Source organism: Vidua macroura, chromosome 4 (genome assembly GCF_024509145.1).
Source record: "Vidua macroura isolate BioBank_ID:100142 chromosome 4, ASM2450914v1, whole genome shotgun sequence".
Lineage (NCBI taxonomy): Eukaryota > Metazoa > Chordata > Aves > Passeriformes > Viduidae > Vidua > Vidua macroura.
Window position 1 is genome coordinate 55,654,551 of NC_071574.1, and position 23,501 is coordinate 55,678,051.

The window sequence follows — 23,501 nt, forward strand, 5'->3', positions numbered from 1 at the left end:
TTACATAAAATACAAGCAGCATTTTATTATTTCTGAGTTCAACAATATTGCTTAGAATTACAAAATACAGCAATGTCTGAAATACTGAAGGTTTCATAAAAGCAGCAATCTTTCTCCCCTTCCCAGTCTTAAATGTCCAGAAAATTATTAAAATAAAAATATTTACCACATTACGTAAGTCACAGACTTAGAAACATGACTGTCAAGTCTTAAACCAGGTAACTTAAATGCAAATGGAAATTGGCAGGTGAGCACAACATTATTCAGGGCACAAAAGTAATTCTCTGCACTGTAGGTATTCCAGGTTTTTTCTTTTTTTATTCCAGTAAAAAAAAAAAAACACAAACAAACTGTGTTTAGCTAGAAATTTAGAAGGCAGACTGGCTTTGTGATGATGAACACATTAGTGCCTCTGTCATTAGCAGAAGAACCACTCCGGTGACAAGAGATGAACACATTTTTACACGAATGGCAAAACAAACCTGTAACAACATGGTGCAATTCAATTCCTTCATTGTGATGCATCTCCAAAGAAATACCACAGATTTCCATATATGTGCTTAAATATACAAGTGCCAGACACTACAGTGAAATTTCAACCTCTGAAACATACACTCAGTGTATTTTGTCACAATAGAAACTGTGTATTTACTTGGGTTGAATTTTGCTGTAATTCAACTATTTAACTATTTTTGGTCCTTGTGTGCAAAAAAAAGCCTACTTAGAGCATTTTCCCCCCTGCTCCCTTTCTTCAACTTGTATTTCAAGAAGAGATTGATTTTTTTTTTTCTTTTTAAGTGCATGACTTTTCAAGTAACTAGTCTACAAAAATCTATAACCAGTTTAAAATACCAAGAAGAAATTCCAAGAAAAAGCATTTTCACAATCAAAGATAACATTCTAAACCTTTTTTTTTTTAAAGGCCATATAAAAAGAACTTCATAATGTATGGATTCTCACATTTATATTAAACAAAAAATTCCTATTGTACTCAAAATTAGTTTCTCAGCATATGCAAATTGTCTTCCCTTATCCAGAATACATTAATTTAGCCTATAAAAATACAGTATGGACAAATTCTTTTCATTCCCTGACATAAGAATTCACAATTTTGACACAAAAATTGTAAACTTTTATTACATTCAAAAAACATTTCTTAAGTCTTTAGAATTTAAGTTCTGAGGTGTTGGCAGTCAGAGCTCTTGGTATACAGCAGAAGTACATTATTGCAGAGCCTTTACACAAAAGTAGCTTTCTAAAGTTAAGAGCAACTTACTCTTCCCCATGTATTTGTGTTGCTACCAGGAGGAAAAGAAAGGCTTCCTGCTATGAAAGGTCTGTGTGAATGCATTACCCAGATGAACAATTCGGCCCTGACTTCCAGTGCTACTTCGCTCTACAATCACACGTGGCATCTGAACAAGCTGAATGGGACTCTTTTCATCCTTTAATGCCTGCGTAAGATTCAGAATCTAAAAAGAATAAAAGCAGGTAAGGTTAGGGTGTACAAATAAAACTGTGGCTAATGGGCTTATCATTTTAGATGCCACTCTTCAATCAATTCTGTAGAGGACTATACTGCTGAATAAATTCATTTCAAAATACATCTATTGAAAGTAGGAATATTTTATTTATTTGGTAACATAAATACATCCTACTGCTGTCTACCCCTCCATTCTTTTCCTGACTATTTCATGCAGTCCTCTTCAAATTTTCAGAAAATTCTAAGAGCATTTTAAATTTAGCACATCTCTTGAAAGCATTGCACCGTTAGTGAAAAAAATACCTGTAAGAAAGCCATCAACATGATTTAACATAGGATGTACCAGCAGTTCAGCTACAAATGATTTTCGTATCAGAAGATATGAAGTCATAAAATTAGCTCATACCAAACCCAGTGCTAAGACCCAAACTCAGCCCTCAGCTCCCAGGAGTCTGTTATCTTTCTTCCAAAACTTCAGTGCTCACAGACTGCTCTCATAACTTACTCAGTGTTCAGTGTTATCCTGCTGAAAACTGAGGCAAGTATTCAATTTAGCTCTAGCGATACATTTGCATTATCCTTAATATCAAGCTTTTTTTCCCATGCACAATGTTCCTTTCTTCCTTGTAAGACTGATCCTCTGCTTCTTCTGCACAGTCTTTTGCATTATTTACTGCAATTTGGTTCTGCCAGCAACTCCTCTTGACATTTGCATTCTCAAAGTTCTAAGGCAACCCTTTGTAGATGTGTTACCCATTGCTTAGACTCCACATTCTTGAGAGAACTGTTTATTTTGGGTTTGAAACCCTTCCCAAAATTTTTCCTACACCTCACAGAAATAGGATTCTAACTATGTTTGGTATCTTAGATTTAAAGACCTTGACTCTTCCATGCAAGATATGTTTCCCTACAGTTTCTTTATCTAGATTCTTCATTTTCTAATTTTTAAAGATGTATTTAGATGTTTTGGATATATTGCAAATTCATCCAAACTGAATGAATCCCTTAGCATGTGATCTAGATAGCCAAGTCTTCTATAATGTCCTGTAACATACTTTGGTTTTACACCAAAACCAAGTTTTAAATCAGTGCTAAAAGACATTGTTTGCCAATGTATTTCCAACTGCATCCAAGGATTATTCATTATCTGCATTTCTTCCATGCCTGAAAACCAGACATTTCCCACAGTGAAACACACTTTTATATAGCTAGAGAGAAGTAAACAAAACCCCAAAACTAAAACAAATATCTGCTAAAATCCACCTGAGGGACAGTGTGTGAAGAAAGGGTCTGGATGCAGCCTTTATAGCGGAAAATTAATTTTGACAACCTCAGCTATATCACTCTCAATTATATCAATCACGTTTTTCCTCAAGTGTTTTGTTAAATAACAGATTCCTTGAAGCCAATTGTCTCATCAGAAAAAAGCTACTTAATACAGTTTAGGATGCATGAGTACTTCAAGAACCCACCTTCCAATGACTACACAAACTTCCCAGAAAAGTTATTTCAGAAACAACTCCTATAATTCAATTTAGTAGTAAGTAAGGTTTACTGTCTTTTAGCTACCACACAAAAGATGTTAACTGGGATTATGTTTGACTAAGCAGAGCTGCAGTCTTGTGCAAGGTACATCCTGATATAGGAAATTCTACAGAGAAAACATGGAATTAAGACACTATAGCAATTGTCTTAAAACTATCAATGTTGAATTTATGAACACTAAGTTTCAATAAATTCAGGGCAAATAGGACTATTAATTTGCCTAGTTCAATTGCCTTACACTTGCAGATATCACTATTTTATACCTACAATAAGCTAAATTTGTTCTTAGCTAAAACTTTTTCTCTAGTATTTCACACCAGTCAAATTGTAAAATAGGAGGAAATAGAGAAATGTCCTCCTCTCTTAGTGTTTAGAAAAACCACAAAAAAACCCAGAAAACAAAACAAAACAAGCCCAGCATTTAAATATGATCAAATCTCTAACCTGAAAATTGCTGGACTGTTTTGAAGTATGGTCTCAACATTTGATAGGATTAAAAAATTTTATTACCTAATATTGCTTTCAATAATCATGTCAACCCTCTAAAATAAAGTCACATTTATTTTAATAGCATAATGAAATAGACATCAAATTTTCCATCCAAACTTATGATTCTTTTTCATTTTTAAAATACCTGCTAAGGATCTACAGTTAAGTCCTCTCCATCCCCCACAAAAACAATAAAAGGGAATTAGAATAAAAGCATTTTCTGTAAAAATAAAAAAAATAAACAGCATACACTTTCTGCTGTTTTATCTATCCACAAATAAGAACAAACTCTAGAAATTTAGTCTTCTCAGATGACAATACCTTCAAATGTCATTCAGTGTAATAGGAGTTATTTTTTCTAGCTCTTAAGAAAGCAGCTGAGGAATGATGACAAATTAAATACATAAATAAAAATGTAAAAAAGCAGTCTTACCTGCCCCCTCATAACAGACATCTGGTTTTCAAAAGTAGCCTTGTCAAATCCTTTGTCAGTCTTTATTTAGAAAACAAACAGTTTATAGTAAATGACCCATTTATTTTTAGCTATATATTTAGCATGCAAATTCATCAATATCATAATATGCATATTCATGTTTACCCACACGATAATAATTTTTGAAAGCTTCAAATTGAATGCTAGTATGAATCACAAAAAGGTCAATTTATTGTATCAAGTTAACATATGTGAAAATGAAGACTGTTCCACCTCATAAAATAAAATACATCAGTGGATACCATTTTGGGCATTGGTAAATACCAACAGGTATTATACCAGGCTTAATATTATCACAGGTTACAGTGCCCTTTCTCTCATGATAACTCCAGCAGAAAAATACTTCCTCCTTCAGATTTAACAATACTTAGCTAACAAACCCAGAGGCATTTTGAACACAAATGAATTGAAGATGCAAATGTAGCAAAAATGTGTTTCAGGATCTAGTTTTGACATTACAGCTACATTTGCATTAAAAGTTTAAAATTTCCAATTCTTTCAATCCTTAGTTGGATTAGTTCACTTGAACATCTGACACAAATGTTAACAAAATGTTTTAGAGAAGGGCACTCTTTACATGTCAGTACTGTAGACAGTTTCAGTATCTTTAAAGTGAGTTTGATCAAGATTTCAGCAGCAGCTTAGCACAATATATGCATATAAAATTAAGAATATGAAAGGTATGGAGGTACTTTAAGTTATGTTAAATACATGATTTCCTCACTGCCACAGTTTAAGTGTATACACACCACATAGGTATGTTAAATGCTGTTTTTACACAGATCTGTGATGCAAGAGTAAACTAGCTTTAATTGATTTTGTGAAACTTAGATATAGAATAATTAATTTATGTTTTCAGATGAGCTAATTACTATCAATTAACCACATTGGTGACAGTTTCCTTATAATAACATAAACCCTTTCTACCATGCCAGTGTTAAAGGTAAAATAGCACAGTATAATAGAACAGGTTGTTCCTTTTATGAATGTAAGCGTCCCATTACAAGTATCAGCTACTTCAGTAATAGTCAATTCAAAGAAGCACTTGATTCACCTTAAATAGCTCATAAAGGTCTTCACAAAGGTCCTGTACAAAGTTCATATCAGAAAGGCGAGGAAGAACTAGGTCTCTGGTCTCCTGAGAGAAAGGAACTTTTGCTTGAGGAAGCCAAGTCCAGTGAAAGGGATCTAATGCAGAAAAACAGTGCACTTAATGATAAACAAGCAAAAATTCAATTCTGAGTCAAGTCCTCTACTGCCTACAGCAAGTTCTCAGTAACAGCCCTTTTTAACACCCAACATTGTTACCTCACACATTCCTTTTGGCTACAGTTACCAGAGCAGCTTTACAACTGCTAAGCCATTTTTTTCAAACAGTGAAATATATTAAGCAATAAATATTTAGTTAAAGCAATAAGCAAAAAAGGTATATAAATTAAACATGGTAAGCAACAATCGTGGTCTCCCCGTAGTTTAGTAAGGCAGTTTCCTTTGGAGTACAATAATAGCTGCAATCAAATAGAAATCTTTAAGGTATTTGACTCATATGGCAGAATTAACAAAGTTACTATTTTTGATATATTTTAAATTCTTTTAAATGCCTTTTTCTAAGCATGTTGAAATAAAAGCATTCATAACTTTTCATGTAATTGCTATTAGACAGCTTTTATCAAATTATATTGCAAAAGCAATTAATGTTACCAGATGTTAAACGAGACACCAAACTATTAATTACAGGAGCTGAGGAAAGTCACTAGCAGCAGGCCACCCCCTAAACTTCCTCACAATTGCCCACAGCCCTTTGAGCCTGACAGTCCAGCCAGTTTTCCCCATAGTTCACATTCACAGTCTGTTTAGTTCGTATCTCACGTTTCTCTACAATACTATGACACAGCATGTAGAAGTCCCTGCCAAAGTCAAGGAAAAAAAAAAAAAAAAATCAGTATTCACTGCCCTCCCCTCAGCCACTGAAGCAGTCATCATTAAAAGCTGCCTAGTTATCAAGCACAGTTTGTCCTTGGTAAATCCATGCTGGCTTCCCCATCATCACCTTGTTTTTCATGTGCCTGAACACAGCTTCCAGGATGATTCATTCCACAGTCTTCACGGAGACTGAAGCAACTTTCCTAGAGTCTTTCAAGAGTGATGAGGAAACTGCATTACAAACAGCATCAGCCAGCTGCCACTGTTTCCACTGCATCCCATCTACTCCTATGAACTTCCCTATGACCATCTTCCTTAAGTGCTCCCTTTCTTCTGCTTTGGGGATTCATTCCCAGGGGATCTGCTTATGAGCTTTGAGATCCAAGAGACAGAGAGCAAATCTTACAAGTGAAAACTGAGGCTAAGTCAGCATTGAGTAACCTCTTCTTTCTTATGTCTTTATGTCTTTGCTGCACTTTTCTTCAGTCCCACTCTCACTTCTAATTTACCCAGCCCTTTCTTGTTGCTCTTTATGTCCTCTGTACTCCAGCTGAGCTTCAACATTCCTAACTCCATTCTTGCACTTTTGGAAAAATTCTCTATTTTTTCAGGGACGTCTCCACATCTTCCCTTTTTTAAAAAATGTACTTAAATTTTGCATCCCAATTCAGTAAGGATTTCCCTGTTCATCTATGCTGGACTAACTTCCTGCCTTTTGCAAATGCTTCTCTCTGGGTTTGAGAAGGTTATCCTCAGTGATCCAGTAGCTCTAATCATCAAAACCATGCTCTAGGGGGTGAGAGACTGCAATTTGTAAAAATAATGCTACAAGTTTACATTGACAAAACTATCACACACCTGTCCATCTGCAAAAGAATTCTAAAGGATCATGCAACTTAATTCTTTTTGATGCTGAAGTAAAGATAGTATGAAATAAGCAACAATTGCTGTGTCTTTAGAACAGCTACAGGAGTGACTGTACCCAAGAGATATATAGGACAACATCTATTTAGTATCAAGATAGAGACTGCATGGAGCTCTGGGTGGAGTACTTAACCAGCCTTTTGACAGCATAACTAGCCCAAACTTAACTGACAGAATTACCTGACTGGATAATAGCACACAGAAATCACTGCAGTCCCTGTTGGGCTCTTCCCTCCTAATGATAAGTAGTCAGAGATGTGGTCATAACCAACATTATTTTAACAGTAATAGTATTTTCAAGCAGATGGAAAATTGACTAACTAAATATTAACTTCTACAAAGTAAGCTAAAGCTGAAAACAAGAAAAAACAACCTGCCTACTTGTCCACCTACAACAGTACCTTTCATTTTGAAATAGAAATTTGGCCAACAGAGGGACAACTTGCAAATCTTTGCAATCAAGTTATTTTCCACTATGTTTTTCAAGAAAACCTGTGTGAGAAACATGCTGCTAAATTTTTCCAATTCCACCAGTACATACAGTATTATGTTTATGAGTGTCCATGTATTAATATTGTCTAAAGGTAAAAAATATGAACAACAACCAAATCACATATGCCATTGCAAAAATGGAATTTGTTGCTAACTTTCTGAAGAAGAGTACATTATTTAAAAATTCAATATATAGCTAGTGATGATTTCTTAGCTCCTTACTACAACAACACAAATAAAAATTACTTCTTTGGAAGTTACACTCGCAAGAGGAAAATGATTGAAGAATGCAGTACTTACATGCCCTCCACTCATCAGGATGCTTAAAAGGAAATGCTAAACCGTTGTCAATTGCAGCAATTTTAATAGATTCTTTAGTCATAGTCCATTGGATATCCTACAGAAGGAATATTCAAAAGTAAGTGATAGTCACATGCTTACACAAAGAGCAAAACACATTAAAAACACTAAGTAATATACTTTGTAGCTTCATTGGTTGAATTCAACTAAAACAATATAAAGCAGTATCCAAATAAATTCCACCACGCATAATTTCTTACTCTACTACCATTAAAGAGAAGCCCTTCCCCAAACACAAGATAAGCAGAGCACAAAGGGATGAAGAAATGTACCTGAGCAAGAGTGGACATTGTTACTCTTATTATAGCCCAAGCTAGTAGAGAAAAATACAGAACAATAGAAATAATTTCTAGCACTGTTCTATCTAGTTTAATCAAAATAGCTTTTCCACTCATTTTGCCTACAATAATTTGTAGTTATATTTCTTGAGACCATGCACCAAGATTAAGGATATGCCCTTAATCTCCAGCAAGACCAAGTTACAAAACGAAACAATTCAAAGAATATAAGTTTCAGAGTACAATTCTCTTACCTTATCTGCCAGATCAAGTCCATCATCTTGTTTTTCGTACCTGACCAACCAGTTGTCGTTACCTCTGTCTTTAAAGAGAAAAATGCATGTCACAACATGTCATTTTTAAAAAAAATCATCATCTAGAGAGACATACAACAATATTGTAAACTGACACTTTACCCATGGAGTTAGACAAAACTGTTCAAAAAAGGTTTTTCCCATCACATGTGGTTTAGCTTTACTGAAACGTACAGGCAACCAATTCAGTGGAAATACCAAATTTACCACGTGTTCCTGGGTATGTATTACTTCTTTAGGTTCCTCAGCTGGCTGAATATGCAGCAAAATATCAAAAAGGCTGACAGAAACTGTCTTCATACATTTTATGCAGAAAGATTGGTTGTGGTCTGCATTTTTCCTGAGGAAAACACTATCAGACCCAAATGACTTAATTTTTAAGCTTGTTTTAATGCTGATGAGGAAATGGAGAAGGCCTCCAAAATTGTAGATAATGTGACCGTTGATTACATGGAGAAAACCGACTCTGAAGACAGAGAAGGGGCAAAACTGAACAGAAGGGCAAGAAACTGAAAATGCCTACATGGTTCAGACAAAATTGTGAGATTAAACACTCTGAGAAGGTCCTTCAGACAGAGGATGACTGCATGGATTTGTAGGACCTTCTCCTACAAATGGTAGATTAAATTCTGTTTAATCATCATCATATTTTCATGTTCTATTATGATTAGATATATTAGATGAAGGTAAAATCATGCATGTAACGAGGTTTTGCATTTTGAGTATTTGCTTCACAACTTTAAGGATGTCAAAAACCAGCTAGCAAGTATTACATTCTTATGTAATTCTTCTAGTTTGCTCCTAAAAAGAGAATTTGAGAAAAGGAAAATAAGTTAGACCTGGTATGTCTGAAGAAAAGCAAAGATGTCTACCTCTGCCAAAATAGAAAAGTAAATATTATAAACATAACACTGCCTTTGAATTCCTCAAGAAGTAATTCACCTACGTAGGTAATAGAAGAATCCCAGCTCGTAATTGATAAAAACAAGAGTGCAGGAGAATGGACATGTACACACTGCAGTGGTGCCTCAGTGCCTACAGAATGAATATGAACTGTTGTAAGCTGGTGTGAAACTGTGCTATTATCAGCTCCAGTTTAGAATAAAAGGAATTGTAGTCATGTCTTTTCTTATGTGTCCTGAAACCTCACCATCCTTTACCCTAATTGGAGGAAACAGAAAATGGACTATGCACAGAATCAAAAGCCAATGAAAGCATTTGTTCTTGACTCCTCACATTGCTGAAAAATAGTGAGCAACAATCAAAGAGTTGTTTGGACTGTTTTTGTACTGCAATATTTAATGTATTAATCCAAAGTAATTTTTTTTTTAATTTAAATTGCATCTTTATGGCCTTCAAATGTGAGAAAAGCATCTGAAATGCACTAAAAGCCTTAAGCTCCAGCTTTCAGGCAGCATTGCTTTCTGCCTCACAAAAATAGATAAATACCAAGAGATACTAACAAATACCTGTATTTCTGATGACATAATCCAAGATAATCAGTCTTTCAAACTGCGACTGAAATTCTTTCCTTGTGTTCTCAGGTAAAGGATCAGCTTCAAACTTCCTGAGCCAGTAGTCAGCTTCCTTATATCCTTCAACAAATAGCTGGAAGGAGCCAACCTAAAATATTAAGAAAATGCATTTGGAAAATGCACATGGGTAGATCACATAAGTTATCTCAACATTAACAGAAAAATTCATTATATACTTTCAAAGTTCAGAGCACAGGAAGTATGACACTACAAAAAAAATTAAATTAAATAATAAATAAATTTGTCTTTCATTCCTATAATCTTAAAAAAGGTAAGAGTCAAATCATGTGAGGATGGGTTTCTGGGGGTTCTGGTGGTGGTTTTTTTTTTAATATTTGTTTAAATACTCAATGAGTTTACCAGGAATAAAATATAGCCAGGCAGCTCAGTGCAAATGAACAGTTAGTATTGCAAGAAGTATATGAAACAGAGAGAAATAAGTAACACCTGTTCTCTTTTTCACTGGAAACACTTGTTTCAATAGATCAGAGAACACTGACTAAAAATTACAAGAGAAAAATCTTCCTCTCTGAAAAGCCTTAAAACTTCACTATAAGAACAGCAGCATTAACCACTTTCTTCAAAACAGATGTTTTTTGCAAAAAATGACTGAAATACATTTCCCAAAAGAGTCCAATGAAGAACATGAGAGCTGGCATAGGCTCCATACACATATGAAAGATGCTCAAGATTGAAATTCAAGAACTTATATTTGAGAAATAAAATGCAGATAGGTAAACTCATGGCATGTGGAATAACCATAAAAGCTCATAAAAGCTTGCACAACCCATGTCACATGGATCTAAACTGCTGGGAACAGCCACAAGTGGATTACCCACACTCTACGTAATCGGTGTTTTAAAAGCTTAGGATTAGAGCACTGTAATGATATTCTGGGGATACAATGAGGCTCATTAGGCAAGAAAGATGTGAGGTTTTTAGTTAGTGTAGTCTTCACATAAGACAAAAGGGAGGGAGGAAGAACACAACAACAGGGTACTCAAAAGAATAAAAACAATAGAAGGCAAAAAAAATCATAAAAAAAAATTAAAAATTAGATAAACTGCAGGGAAAAAACAGACTGACAACATCAAAACATGACACTGAAAGGACAGGTAGTAAGCAATCAATAGAGCAAAAGTGAGATATACAACAATTAATATGTTACTACTGCAGCAGAAAACTGGACTGTTAACTGAAACAAAAAGTGAATAGATTATTAATATAGTTCAAAAGAAGGAATGATGTAAGAGTGGATACATGTTGCATGGAAACAGTTGTATCAAATTTCAGACAGTTTTCAACAGTAGCAAGTTTTTTTCTCCTACCATTGAAGTTACCTATAAATGCGCTTTTTTTAAAAAAAAAAGTTTTATGTAAGAATCAGGAAGTGCACAAATTACTTATTTTTGATCTTACCTTAGGAGGTAGTCCAATTCGATTAAATTTTTTAGCAACTTTTGGCACTTTCTCTAAAGCATATTTTTTTCCTCTTGACTTTGCACGATCTATTGCACTGTAATTAAACGTCTCACTGACAAGCCAGACGACCTTCAAATATGAAAGTTAAACACAGCTCAGAATTCTTCATTATTTCAATTGTAAATTTACAGTTAATGTTATGCTCAGCTATTAAAAAAAAATTAAAAATAAGAAGCAAGCATCAGGTATTTTCAATAGATAAATTTTATATAAAAAGGTGAATAGTCTTTATTTTATATATCCCAAACAAAAATGGGAATTTTACATGCGGATTTTTGCAATTTGAATCTCATCAAAACATGAGGCACAAAAGGTATCAGAAAATGCTAAAAAGTGGCTCCAAAGAAAAGATTCAATTCAGATCTCAAAATTATCCATTAAATCAAAAAACACAGTCACTTATTCTACATCGAACTACTGTGCCTTTGTACTTGCAATAGTTTATAAATGACATATAAATAACACATGATATACAAGGCTATCTACACAACCACACTTCAGAGACTGACAAATATGTTGGCTTTTTTTTTTTTTTTTTTAATTCAGTAATTTACATGGTTTAACTTTTACCTTAGTTTTAGGTACAATTCCAAGCCCCAGCTTCTCATCCACAAGATAGGCACCAGCTTCAGAGAGATATCCCTGATTTGGAACGAGGCAGCCTCTGCCAAAGCAGCAAGGACAACAAACTTTGTGAAAATATTTGGTCCACTTTGGATTTAGATGTCCATAAGGCTCTTCAGATTTTGGTTTGAACACTCCAATAATTTTCTGAGGTAAATAATATAAAATTAAAATATGAGCACTTTGAGTTGCAAAATATTAAAATGAGTATTAAAATTAGTTATTTAAAAATATTGGTTAAATCCTATCCAGTGCGTTTTACAGTTGTTCTTTTTAGATGGTGAAATAATACAACTAACAAAATTGAATTTCAAATAAATTTATCATGAAATGCTTCTTTAGAATTAGTGTAAATTCAAAATAAACTCTTCATAAGAGAAAATCCAAACAAACATTTACTTTTTCAAAACATTTTGTCAAAATTCAAAAGGACTGCATTTTAAAATATATATACGTATTTACCTTAAGTTCTTAATAGTACACTAAAAAAATCAACAGATTTATTTTCTTTTAAATCTATTTTTCTTATTACCCTGAAATTGATTGGATCAAAATTACCATCAGCCATCATTTACATTAGAGACACTGAGTAAATCTTAAAATTTGTCAGAGCCCTGTGTCCAGCTTTGAACACTATGCTTCAAGAAATTTGTTAATAAACTGGAGAAAGCTGAAAAAAATGAGAATAAGCACAAAATATGTGAATAAGGAAAGACAGTAGGAATGGTGAATGCTTAAGCTAAGAGCAAACTGAGGCACAATGAACTACGGAATAGGCTGCTATAGAAAAAAAAAAGGAACAACACATTTACTGTTAAAGAGACGAAAAATGACAGGGTTAAAACCCAGCAGGTAAGCTGCAAAAAAAGAAATCCTTTAGAAACTTAAGTGCAGCTCGAGACTGGAACAGACAGCCAAGTTCTGCAGTCTCCAAATTAGGGTGCAATTAACAAAAGGTTAGTTAGACATTCCTCAAGAGTTATGTTAAAACAATGCTGCTCCACAGCACAAGCATTAAATTGGCAATTTCTCAAGATGCCTTCTACACAGGGTTCTGTATTTGCTAACCTCAATCCACAGGGTTATTACCACATTAAAATATATAACCTTTCAATTGTCTGTGATAAACTTTGGCCTAGTACATAAAGTTCTCATAATGACTCTTCAGTAGCTCAAGTGGAATGCTATACAAATGCTGCATCTTCATCCCCTCTCACTGGACAATGACAAGTAAATCAAATTCTTTCTGATAAATACTTAAGGACAACTTTTTAAGAAGCATTTTCACATATTAGTACTTTACTCAATCCCTATGAAAAAAGTGAGTATCTCTATAAGCTAAACACTATCTGCTGTTGCACCAACACTCAAAGCTGATTCACACTCAGGTCATGAACATGTTTGCTGGCAGTCAGAAACCAGCAGTATTCTTCAGTAGCTGCTGATTCAGCTGCATTTGGGAGAGGATCTGACCAGCTGGTTTAGCTCCTAGAGATTTTTTCAACCAATTTTTACAAGACAATCTTGCTTTGTCTGAGATTGTCCAAGACTAAGTAACTATAGAAAACTTAATTCATTCAGTTTGTGAACAAATACACAAGACACCAGGCATTAGTAGCATTGTATGTCTCATCTATCTATTTTGATTAATTCCCATTAAATACAAGGAAAACTAAGTTATAAAATACTATTATTTGCATTCATACTATAAAATCAGCATCCTATCAACAGAGTCAGGCAAAAAATTGACAAGAATTCCCTTGGGTTTGGTATGCTGTTATCTGTGATTCTAAGGTTGCATTCAAAACCTTGCACTGACAAAATTCGACTTAGACTATACAAATGCAATAAATAGTCTATGCAATGTGAGAGGCCAGCATGTTTTTTGAATACTTTACTATTTATTTTTTTTTATTTTTATATCACAGCATTTGGAATACTACTTTAGTCAAAATCCTAATGTTAGTTTTAGAATTGTTAAAAAGTTATTTAGTTTTTTCCTACTGAATCACATGTATCTACCTTCTTAAAACAAAGCTAGCAGCTTTGCTTTTTTTGGAATCATTGTGGTGTATTTAGAAGTACAAGCCAAACCTTTATCTCTTCTGAATCACTCTCTGGCTAATACTTCCTAGTAAGTGCCCATTTAAAAAAGGAGCTTAGCTCGTTCTGTTACCAGCCTGGACTGTACTGTGCTCTACAGTCAAATCTGGATATGGTTTCCAAGGTTTTACTCAAGTTAGAATTTTGCTAAACTTTACAGAGCCACTGCTGCTGAGGACCAGAATAGAACAAAAAAGTTCTGTAGAACTTGTCTATAGAACAAGCTACCAAGGCCAGTCTTAATTTTGCCAGTCAAAATGCATTTATAGACTGACTTTATTAACACGAGCAATTAGTTGAACTGTCAGGAACATATTGCAGAACAATTTGTAACAGACACCATGTCTTTTATTTATTGCTTACACAATGAACAACAAATGCAGACATATTCAAGCCTTCTGTAATAGTGCTGCTTAAGTACTGAACTCCATTTCACTATGCAACTATTTAACTTTTGCCAATAAATGCAAAAAGCTAATTTTAATAATGCAGTTTGAAATTTATCTTTCTGATAGGACCAAATCAGCACATAAGGTGACCTAATGGAAACAGCTTATTTGATCTGTAATTTGGTATTAATTTTGGGCACTTCAGAAGGTGACCAGTAAAAAGGCTTAGTACATCTTTAATGAGCTCCTTCCCAGAATAAGAAAGAGGAGATTACTCAAGAGGAATAGGAGAAAGCAAATACAGAACCAGTCTGAAGTGGAATGATGCAATACTCAAACAGGATCTGAAATCTATTCTACATATAAAAGTTGCACTATTGACAAAATGAAGTTTCATCAGACCTTTAATATGGATAGTAAACATAGGTAAGCTCTAGAACAAAAGCAAAAAATAAAAGCAAAATTTAAAGTCTGCTAAGCACTCAGCATCATAATTCTCACAGTCCCATTATCCGAAATACTTTCATATTTTGCAATAATTTTTTCTGAACCATATAAAATAAACAGTCTTCTTTTCTCAATCTTTGTTTCTCCTAAATACTTTTATTCAAATCAATGACCTGCATAAGGGAGGAGGGCAAGTCACTACTAGAAACTTAACTAGGAACAAAAACAACACGGCAAAAGAAAAGTAAAACCAATAAGAAAATCACCACATAAGAAACAAGGAATAATATGGCCCATCCAAAATACTATGGTTTATACCAAAACAATGCACAAATACTCTCTCACCATTGCCACGGCTCAGTGAGTACCTCAGGTGTTTGCTAGTGACCGAAAACCAGCAAAATCAATATAGATAAGCTTCAGACAAAACAGATTTGCACATATGGTATGATTTATTTTCCCTAGTGATTTCTCTAACTTTCTAAGAATAAAAAAATCTTGATTGCACAGCATTAAAAACTTAACATGATCAGTTGTAAAGCATTTTTAGCTTAACATTCTAGAATATTGTATTAGATACATCATGCACAGAAATTTTGAAAAACTATTGCTTCAAACCAGTATTCGACTACTTACATTTTTCCTACTGCATATTAAATAAGATATAAACCTACTTTTAAAAGAACATGAAGTTTGAATATGTGTATATAAGCATACAATCAAAAAATCTACAAAGATCTAAGCTACTAAAAAAGAGAGTGACCTGAAGATGGAACTCTGAAGAAGTTTTTATATTTACAGCATTGCATGTGATAGCAAGAACCCCACAATGTAATGGGCTATTGCAGGAAGACTTTTTTTTCCTTCAGGTTTCAAAAAGTAAGAGACCCTCCTTTTTATTTTCTCCACCAGAATGAAGGGGAGCATTACTAACAAATATTTCTGGAACACAGGCATATGAACTGCAGTTTTCAGAAGATTTTGAAGGGGTGGTTCTGCCACTTTCTGTAAAAATAAAACCATAAATTGACATATTTATTTATATTAATGTCAGGTAACTCCATTAAAAAACAAAAACAAAACCACTTATTCAATAAAGTGTAAAAACTATCACCAGAAAATTGCCATTAAAACAAACTAAACAACTATGAAAATTAACTGGCAAAACAGGAACATATTTTCTAATGACCAATAATATGACTAAATATGACTAAACAAAAACCATACTACCTTCTAAATGAAAGGGAAAATACTGTTACGGGAATGACAAAAATCTTGAACATGCCCTGATAACCTAGGCATTCAAAGTGTTCCACTTCCATTTCCAGCACAACTGGGATCTTCAGGATTAATGAACACCTACATCTGTCTAAGAGCTAAAAGATGTTGATTGAGCTTAAAATAAAATCATATGTGACAAATTAACAGAAGTTGAGCAGTTGGAGGTCTTATTTTGTGGGACAGGTCAGTAGTAAAGTATTTCTAATTTAAAGAAAACAATGTGAAAGTGTGACTGAGACATCATTTCCTCTTACTTAATAATGCTAACCACATGTTACTTTTCAAGAGAGAGATTCAGGTAATTATTACTTTTCTGTCTCAAAGTAACCTTAGGACACCTCACTAATGATCACTATTCAAGGTACCATTGACCAAGTACAGAAGGGAAAACCAAATCTTGCAGAAGGGAAACCCAATCTTCCAGCTAAGATTCAGCAGACAAGTACAAGTTAAAAGGTAGATTTGATGATATCACTCTTCTTGCCCATCTACCAATCATATATAAGAAAGGAGACATGACCTAAATAAAGGGCCATCTAACAAGAAAAGAGAGAAAAATATAGGAAGCTTAGCTAAAGAAATTTAAACCACACTGAAATCAGGAGCTTAGTTGGGTAAAAATCAGTTAAAACACACAGAGAACAAGATTGTGCAGAAGGGAATTCCTGAATTGTTTGGAGATGTTAGAGGCCCTTTTATTCTTGCAGTTTTTCTTTGGTGCAGATCATTAAAAATGTGATAAAACTGCAGCAGAAATAATAATTATTTTGCCTTAGATTTCTAATTATGTCTTGCTGCATAAGCTAAGTATTACTTGGATTGATTTTGCCAAAATAATTTTTGACATACAATAACTTATTAAATAACTAATTTAAATTAATTTGCATCTAGATAGAATTTTTGAATTTCCATTTTCAACTTGCTGCTGATGGTGTGTCTGACTTTGCAGTAACATGCTCACCCCTTTTGGATCCTTAGCAAAGTAACTTCCACTGGATCCTTGAGAGATTCTTTCTGGAAAAACTCCACACTCTATCGCTTGTTCTGTTCTCAGAATAATTTCTGCAAATTCTGGATCATCTAAAAATATATTCATATCTGCAGTATGTCCTGTATGCCCTGAAAAACAAGAAAACAACCAGTCTTAAATGCAACTTGTACTACAAATTAAGCATAAGCAAACACACTGATAAGCCAACAGCCTTCCCTGCTGAAACCCATCCAACAGCAGGCTGAAAAATCTCATCCATTTTATCAGTGCAAGTTTTTCCACTGATTTATCCATGTCTAATCAACTTTTTGTTTCAAGTAAATCAGCCAAATCTGCAAAAACAAATTTGAGACTGCCACTGCTAAGTGTTTAAAATTTTCAAGGATTTCTCTTTTTAATATTTATTTATGAAACAAATCTGAGGGAAAAAAAAGTTCAAAGTCAAAACAGTTAAAAAAAGCATGAAAGATTTTACATACTACTTTCGTGTCCTGCCCATTACCCACTATTAGAATAGTATTGTAGCATTCATTTAGGAACTTGGCTAACATGTTTATTATCTGCTAAAATGCAAGGAAGTTAATCCACTGAATAATCTGCTACATGTAGCACTCACAAGCAGCACCAACACAGCAGTGACTACTGCACGCCACCACCATTCCAGCCTTAAAACACTGTAAGCAACTTGTAGCATTTCTTTACCTACAGCCCAGAAGTCAGGTCTGGGCAGGCATTTGTGCAAACTCTAGGACGCTATGCAAACATTTAGAAAGACAAGTAGAAAGGAAGGTGCCAGAATACTACTGACTTTTCAATTTTTAAAATATTTCTTCACAAATTTCGATGCTGTAGATTATTATACCTTTTTTAATGCTAGGATTGTTTCACATGTTAACTGAGTGCATTCTAATGGGCCTGTGCATTAGGGCTCATTTCTGCATTAACAAACAGTACATTATTCTAAATTCATAATTTACAGATAAAGTTGCTTTGTTCCCATTTCAGCAATTATAGAAATTTAATATACATCCTTCTGGAATGACAACCAACACAGAAACTATTCAAAAAAGATACTCAATAGTTTCTGGAGAGTCAAATAAAAAAGAAAAAAAAACACTTTTTTTTTTTTAGGTCAGGACAGTTTTTGAAGCTTTTTATAACATTAGCACTTGCTTGCATGTACCACTTAAACTATTAACATGACTCCAAACAAAGACAGTCAAAAGCATTAAAAAATAGGAAAAATCTTAGTATAAGTTGGCAACAAGGAAGAGAAACCTTAAAGCTAATAGCAGATAATTCTAAAGAATCATCAGCCACAGCCCATTAGATCAGAATCTGTTTTAACTCTTTGGCCAATACTGCTGTGATAAACTACACTTTGAGACTTTAGAGTAGGACAACAAGAGGGAGAGAAGAGGTTCAAAGGTTTTCCTGCCACAAAGTACTTAAATGAGTTAGGGAAATAAACCAAACTTATTTTTATGGAAGAAGTAATTTTAAATCAGTGGTTCTTATTTCATAGTCAAGCCTCAACTATCTCTACACATCTACATTACCTCACAGCTGAGCTCCAACCAGTACATATTTTTGTCAGTGAAAGCAAAATCAGACTTGTGCATTACACTGTTACCAAATGAAATGCAACATCCATGCTAAGTCATTCTGCACAATTATCTTCCAGATGAAGAAAACCTACAGATGAACTTTGTATCACATGGATTGCAGTTGACTGTGCGGAAGACTCAGAGGACAATTTTTAATTTATGTGCATTTATTCTACAATCTAGAACCACTAAGTAGTCTCACTGTCTGAGGAAATTATTCAACCATGTCTTTCTAACATAAAAGATAACTTCATAAAAAATAAATTAAAACCAAAAAAAAACCTCATTACACTTCATGCTGAAAGAAGAAAAGATAGATAACTTTTGAAATTCATTATTTGTTCAGTATTGTTACTGTGCTGCTAGGAAGCATGTTACAACAGTGATGTGGCTGTACAAAAACATTTAGCTGACAAGGAAACTAGCAGTTTTAAGGAGTTTATGAACCCTCTCCATATGAAAATAAGCCATATTAATTGAAGATTGTATTCACTGCATGTGGCAGGGTTTGGGGGTTTTTTAAGTTAGTTTCTCTTTTAAAAATTATTTTAATCAACTTTTCCACTGAGAAAGCATGTTATGTCACAACTTATTCCCAGTACAGTCTCTAGACTTACAATTATAACTAATTAAGGTTTCTCTTGCAATTACTCTTGAAAATTACTCTTCTCATTAAACTCCCACTAAGGAGACAGGGCTCACGCACACAGTCAAACTACCAAGCTTGAGAACTTTTTTCACATTAATTTGGACAAGGCCCAAGTTTGTGAAGCCGCTGTATTGGAGTGATGAAGACTTGCCAAAGAAGATAGAAATGCTATCACCCATGTATGCACCTCGACCTGTTCTTCCATCAAGTTAGCATGACATGAGCTAAGCTAAACTAATACACTTTGCAAGAGTAACACCTATGAACTCCTTCAGCACTAAGCTAGATTTATACTTTTTAAACATTGACATGATTACGGGTAGTCCCTTTAACCAATTCCATCTTCTCCTATTCAGTCTCCATTAAGGAAACACTGTGTGTTGCAGTAACATACATGAATAACATCTGGTGCATGTTGGTTCCACCTGACACGTGAAACAATCCTGCATTTTCACGGGTTACACATAAAAGGTAAGGACAAGGAAACAAAGGATGAGATGCTTTAATCAGTATCAGTTCTGAGATTTTCTTACACACTTTTGGGGCAGTTTCCAAGTAGTACTCTGCATTCACCATCCTAATTGCTTCAGTGGTGCAAGACCTGTGGCTCTAGCCTCCACTCTGAAGCATCAACTTCTTTTTAAAGTTTCTAGAAATACTTTGCTAGAAGCAGTATCTCTTTAGCAGATCTTAAGTCTTGTAGGAAAAAGACAGGAAAACACTAACATTTAATGGCATGTTTATATTACAGGTATGTACTACACTTGAGTGCTTAAAAGACAAGATTTTTCTGTCTTTATAGCCAAACAAGTAAGAGTTCTCCGTAGTTACTAAAATAGAATTATTAGCACAACTTATTTTGTTAAACTTGATGTGGGGGGGGGGGTGTTTCGATTTTTTTCAAGTCCTCCATTGTTGCAAAAGAAATAGCATTGCCAGTCTCTGGCAAGAAATCCTACAGCATAATTACAACAGCAAAAACAAAGAAGTGACAGAACTCCACATATTTCTGTCAGGAAACCCATCCTAGATGTATACTTTTATAGAAACTTGCACAAAATCAGAGAGCTTGAAAGTCTAAAGAAAAGAAAGTAAGCAATAAATATCATGTGATTTATCACTTTGCCAGTATATTTAGAATTAGATAATGGGCACGCTTACATCTGTTTTCAAATTAATAAGTTCCTGCATTTCTGGACTTTCACATTGTATTTTGCTCTTCAAGAACTGATTTGAAAATACAAAAACAAGATACATTTTCATGAAAGCCAAAAATATGACAGTAGAGCCCACATCTAAAACTTAAAACATGTGATGGTACAAAGTGAGCATATGAGTAAAACAAAGAACAAACTGACTTGTTTTTCAAGATGAAACGATGAGGGTCACAAAAAAAATAGTGGGATATGCAAGTCAAACTGAAAACTTGACACTTCGCCAAGTGTTTAGGAAGCAGCAGCCGGTCCCACCACAAAGCAGTCTTTAAAACATGCAAAGCCACAAGTTTCAAACAACATGACAGAAACAAAGCAAGGCCCAACAAAGCAGCAGACAGAGAGCGGGGAGAAGTGACAGTGGAGACACTCATGAAGATGCAAAGGAGTTCGTGCAGCCCAGCACACAGGGACAAAGCAGTGGAACTTCTACCCGTTTGCAGCATCTCCCCTTCACTATCAGTCAGCGAGCCCATACGTCTAGAGAGATCAACACATCTCTGCCCCTCACCGATGCTGTGCCATCGAACACGGCACAACGAGCGCACTTCAGTCCCGACAGGTATTTCTGTAGCCTCGCTGGAAGGACAGAACGAGGCAGGGGCTGCCTGTGCCCCTAGACCCGCGGCCGCGCTCCCCAAGCACAGCGGCGCGGCCCGACCCGCGCCGCCGCTCCCCGCGCGTCCCGCCGAGCGCGGCGGCCCCGGGCCGTACCTGCGGCGGCGCGGCGCTCCCTGTCCCAGGCGGCGCCCGCCCGCCGCCCGCGGCCGCTATCCGACGCCCGCAGGAGAGGCTCGTCCTCTCCATCCCCTTCGGGCCCCGAATCCTCCGAGTCCTCCGAGTCCTCCACCTCCTCGAGCCCCGGCTCCCCACACTGCCGCACGGCCCCGCCGGGGGCGGCTCTCGCACTCTGCGGCCCCCGCCGGGGCAGCTCTGCCTGAGGCGGCGACGGCGGCGGCTCCACGAGGAGCAGCAGTCGCTCGTCGGGCTCCTCCGCGCCCGGCTCCGCCATGGGCGGCCGGACCGGGGCCGAGCGCGGCGGGAGGAGGCGGCGGCGGCGCGGCCGGGCGGGCTCGGGGCGCTCCCGCCGCTCCGGCTCCGCCGCCCCGCGCGTGCGCGCGGCCCCGCGCCCGCCCCGCCACCTGCCTTAAAGGGGCCGCGGCTGCGCCGGCGCGCCGCGACCGGGGGCGGCCGGCGGCGGCTCCCGAGGCTTCTCCGCGCCAGCGAGCGTCAGGAGCTCGCACGGCAGCTTTCAGCGCTGGACGTTTAACAAAAACATCCCTGACACTCGCCTTAGTTCTACACCTGGAACACGCTTGCCTCCTCGCCACCACTTGCCGTAGCCAGCTGCTCTCCCTCCCCAAACTTTGCACAACATTGTTCTATACCATCACGGTAACTTCCAAAACGAAGCCTAAAAAACAGCATAAGAGAAAACAGTATGAATACATTGCCATTATTTCCATGTTCCCCCACTATCCATGCGTTATTAACTGAAGAAAGCGGATACAACTATAACCCCAACATACTGCGTCAGATTTTAGCCTGGATGTGTTCTCCCAATCCTGTTTATTGAAGAAGGGTTTTCCTCAAGTTTTGGTGAAATATGGGAGAAAGATACATGCATTAAATACTTGCACAGAACTGAGATTACACGTTATACTGGGAGCAAGTCAGTTCTCAGCTAAAAATATTAATTGTATATGTTTATTATTCATTAGTCTCATAGTTAAGAGCACGGTATAAGAACTTTAACATGTGCATAATCTGGATTACAGGGGAAAAATCACTTTTCTTTGTTACTGACAAAATATAACCTTACTGAAATACTGGACTTATGTTTGTTTTGTTTAGGGTTGCCTGTCAGCCAGTGGACTTTGGAATTAAACTGAGTGTCATTTACCTATGTAACTACTAATATCTGTAATATTTGATAAAATCTGTTCACACTTGCATTTCTGTTCCTATTCCTTTCTACTAAAAGTGAACTCAATCAACTGTGACTCCAGATGAACACCCATTTGTTGCCTAGTAAACACATCTAGGAAGGTTACAGTAACTGGATATAATTTTCTGTACAGAAAATTAAACAGATGTTAATTTCTTTGTGAAGCAAACAAAAAGATCAATCAAAAAGGGAGAAGTCTGATATTTTTCCCAGCATACTGTAAAGCAATACTGCACCTCCCTTTAGCTACAAGTGAGTTGTGGCTGTTTCAATAATGTTCCATTGTACAGTCAATTTACTAACTTCTAAAAAGATTGAGAGTTAATGCTTTTGAAAAAAAAAAATGAGAATAACTCTTTAGTTATTTCATAGAAAGGCCTCGGTTGGAAGGGACCTTAAAGATTTTCCTTAAAGATATTTCCAACTCCCCTACTATGGACAAAGCTACCTTCCACTAAACCAAGTGGCTCAGACTCCGACTGAACCTGGCCTTATACCCTTGGAGAGACGGGGCATTCACAACTTCTGTGAGCACTCTGTTCCAGTGTCTCACCAGCCTCACAGCAAAAAAAAAAAGTTTAAAAACCCTTCTTTTTTTCTGGTTTATGCGTTCATTTACACATACTACTGTATTTTTAAATGCAATTAACTTAGTTTTCATCTTCTGCTTCAATAAGAATTCTGTAACTTGCTCACAGGTCTTGATCTCACAAAGCCTTTATATTGCCTCACTCTTCAGTAGTGCAGAGTTCAAACACCACGAGAACTCATAATTAAAAAAATACACACTACCATCATAGTAATTAACAAACCATTAATTTTAATTCCAAATAGCTAATACTTTTCAATTAGCCACCTGGATTAAAATTCCTAAGAATTACCTCACGTAAATAAACTGGGTCATTTTCCTCATGCTAAAGCTTTTGTCCC

The 23,501-nt window shown here is 35.9% G+C and overlaps 1 protein-coding gene across 3 annotated transcripts in view; it reads right to left on the reverse strand.

Moving 5' to 3' along the window:
- PI4K2B (phosphatidylinositol 4-kinase type 2 beta) overlaps positions 1 to 23,501 on the reverse strand; it is a 25,236-nt gene continuing 1,735 nt past the window's right edge. Inside the window, exons 1-11 of one of the 3 annotated variants that reach the window (XM_053976518.1) lie at positions 21,338 to 21,673; positions 17,124 to 17,281; positions 11,889 to 12,089; positions 11,256 to 11,387; positions 9,771 to 9,924; positions 8,242 to 8,309; positions 7,650 to 7,746; positions 5,065 to 5,198; positions 3,951 to 4,010; positions 1,277 to 1,472; positions 1 to 482 (exon numbers count right to left, since the gene is read on the reverse strand). In XM_053976518.1, coding sequence (XP_053832493.1) covers positions 1,299 to 1,472; positions 3,951 to 4,010; positions 5,065 to 5,198; positions 7,650 to 7,746; positions 8,242 to 8,309; positions 9,771 to 9,924; positions 11,256 to 11,387; positions 11,889 to 12,089; positions 17,124 to 17,281; positions 21,338 to 21,635 — 1,476 coding nt within the window. In that variant the 5' untranslated portion in view covers positions 21,636 to 21,673 and the 3' untranslated portion in view covers positions 1 to 482; positions 1,277 to 1,298. Of the gene's footprint in view, positions 1,473 to 3,950; positions 4,011 to 5,064; positions 5,199 to 7,649; positions 7,747 to 8,241; positions 8,310 to 9,770; positions 9,925 to 11,255; positions 11,388 to 11,888; positions 12,090 to 17,123; positions 17,282 to 21,337; positions 21,674 to 23,501 lie in introns of those variants that run through there. The other 2 variants (XM_053976517.1, XM_053976519.1) reach the window with 2 other exon arrangements.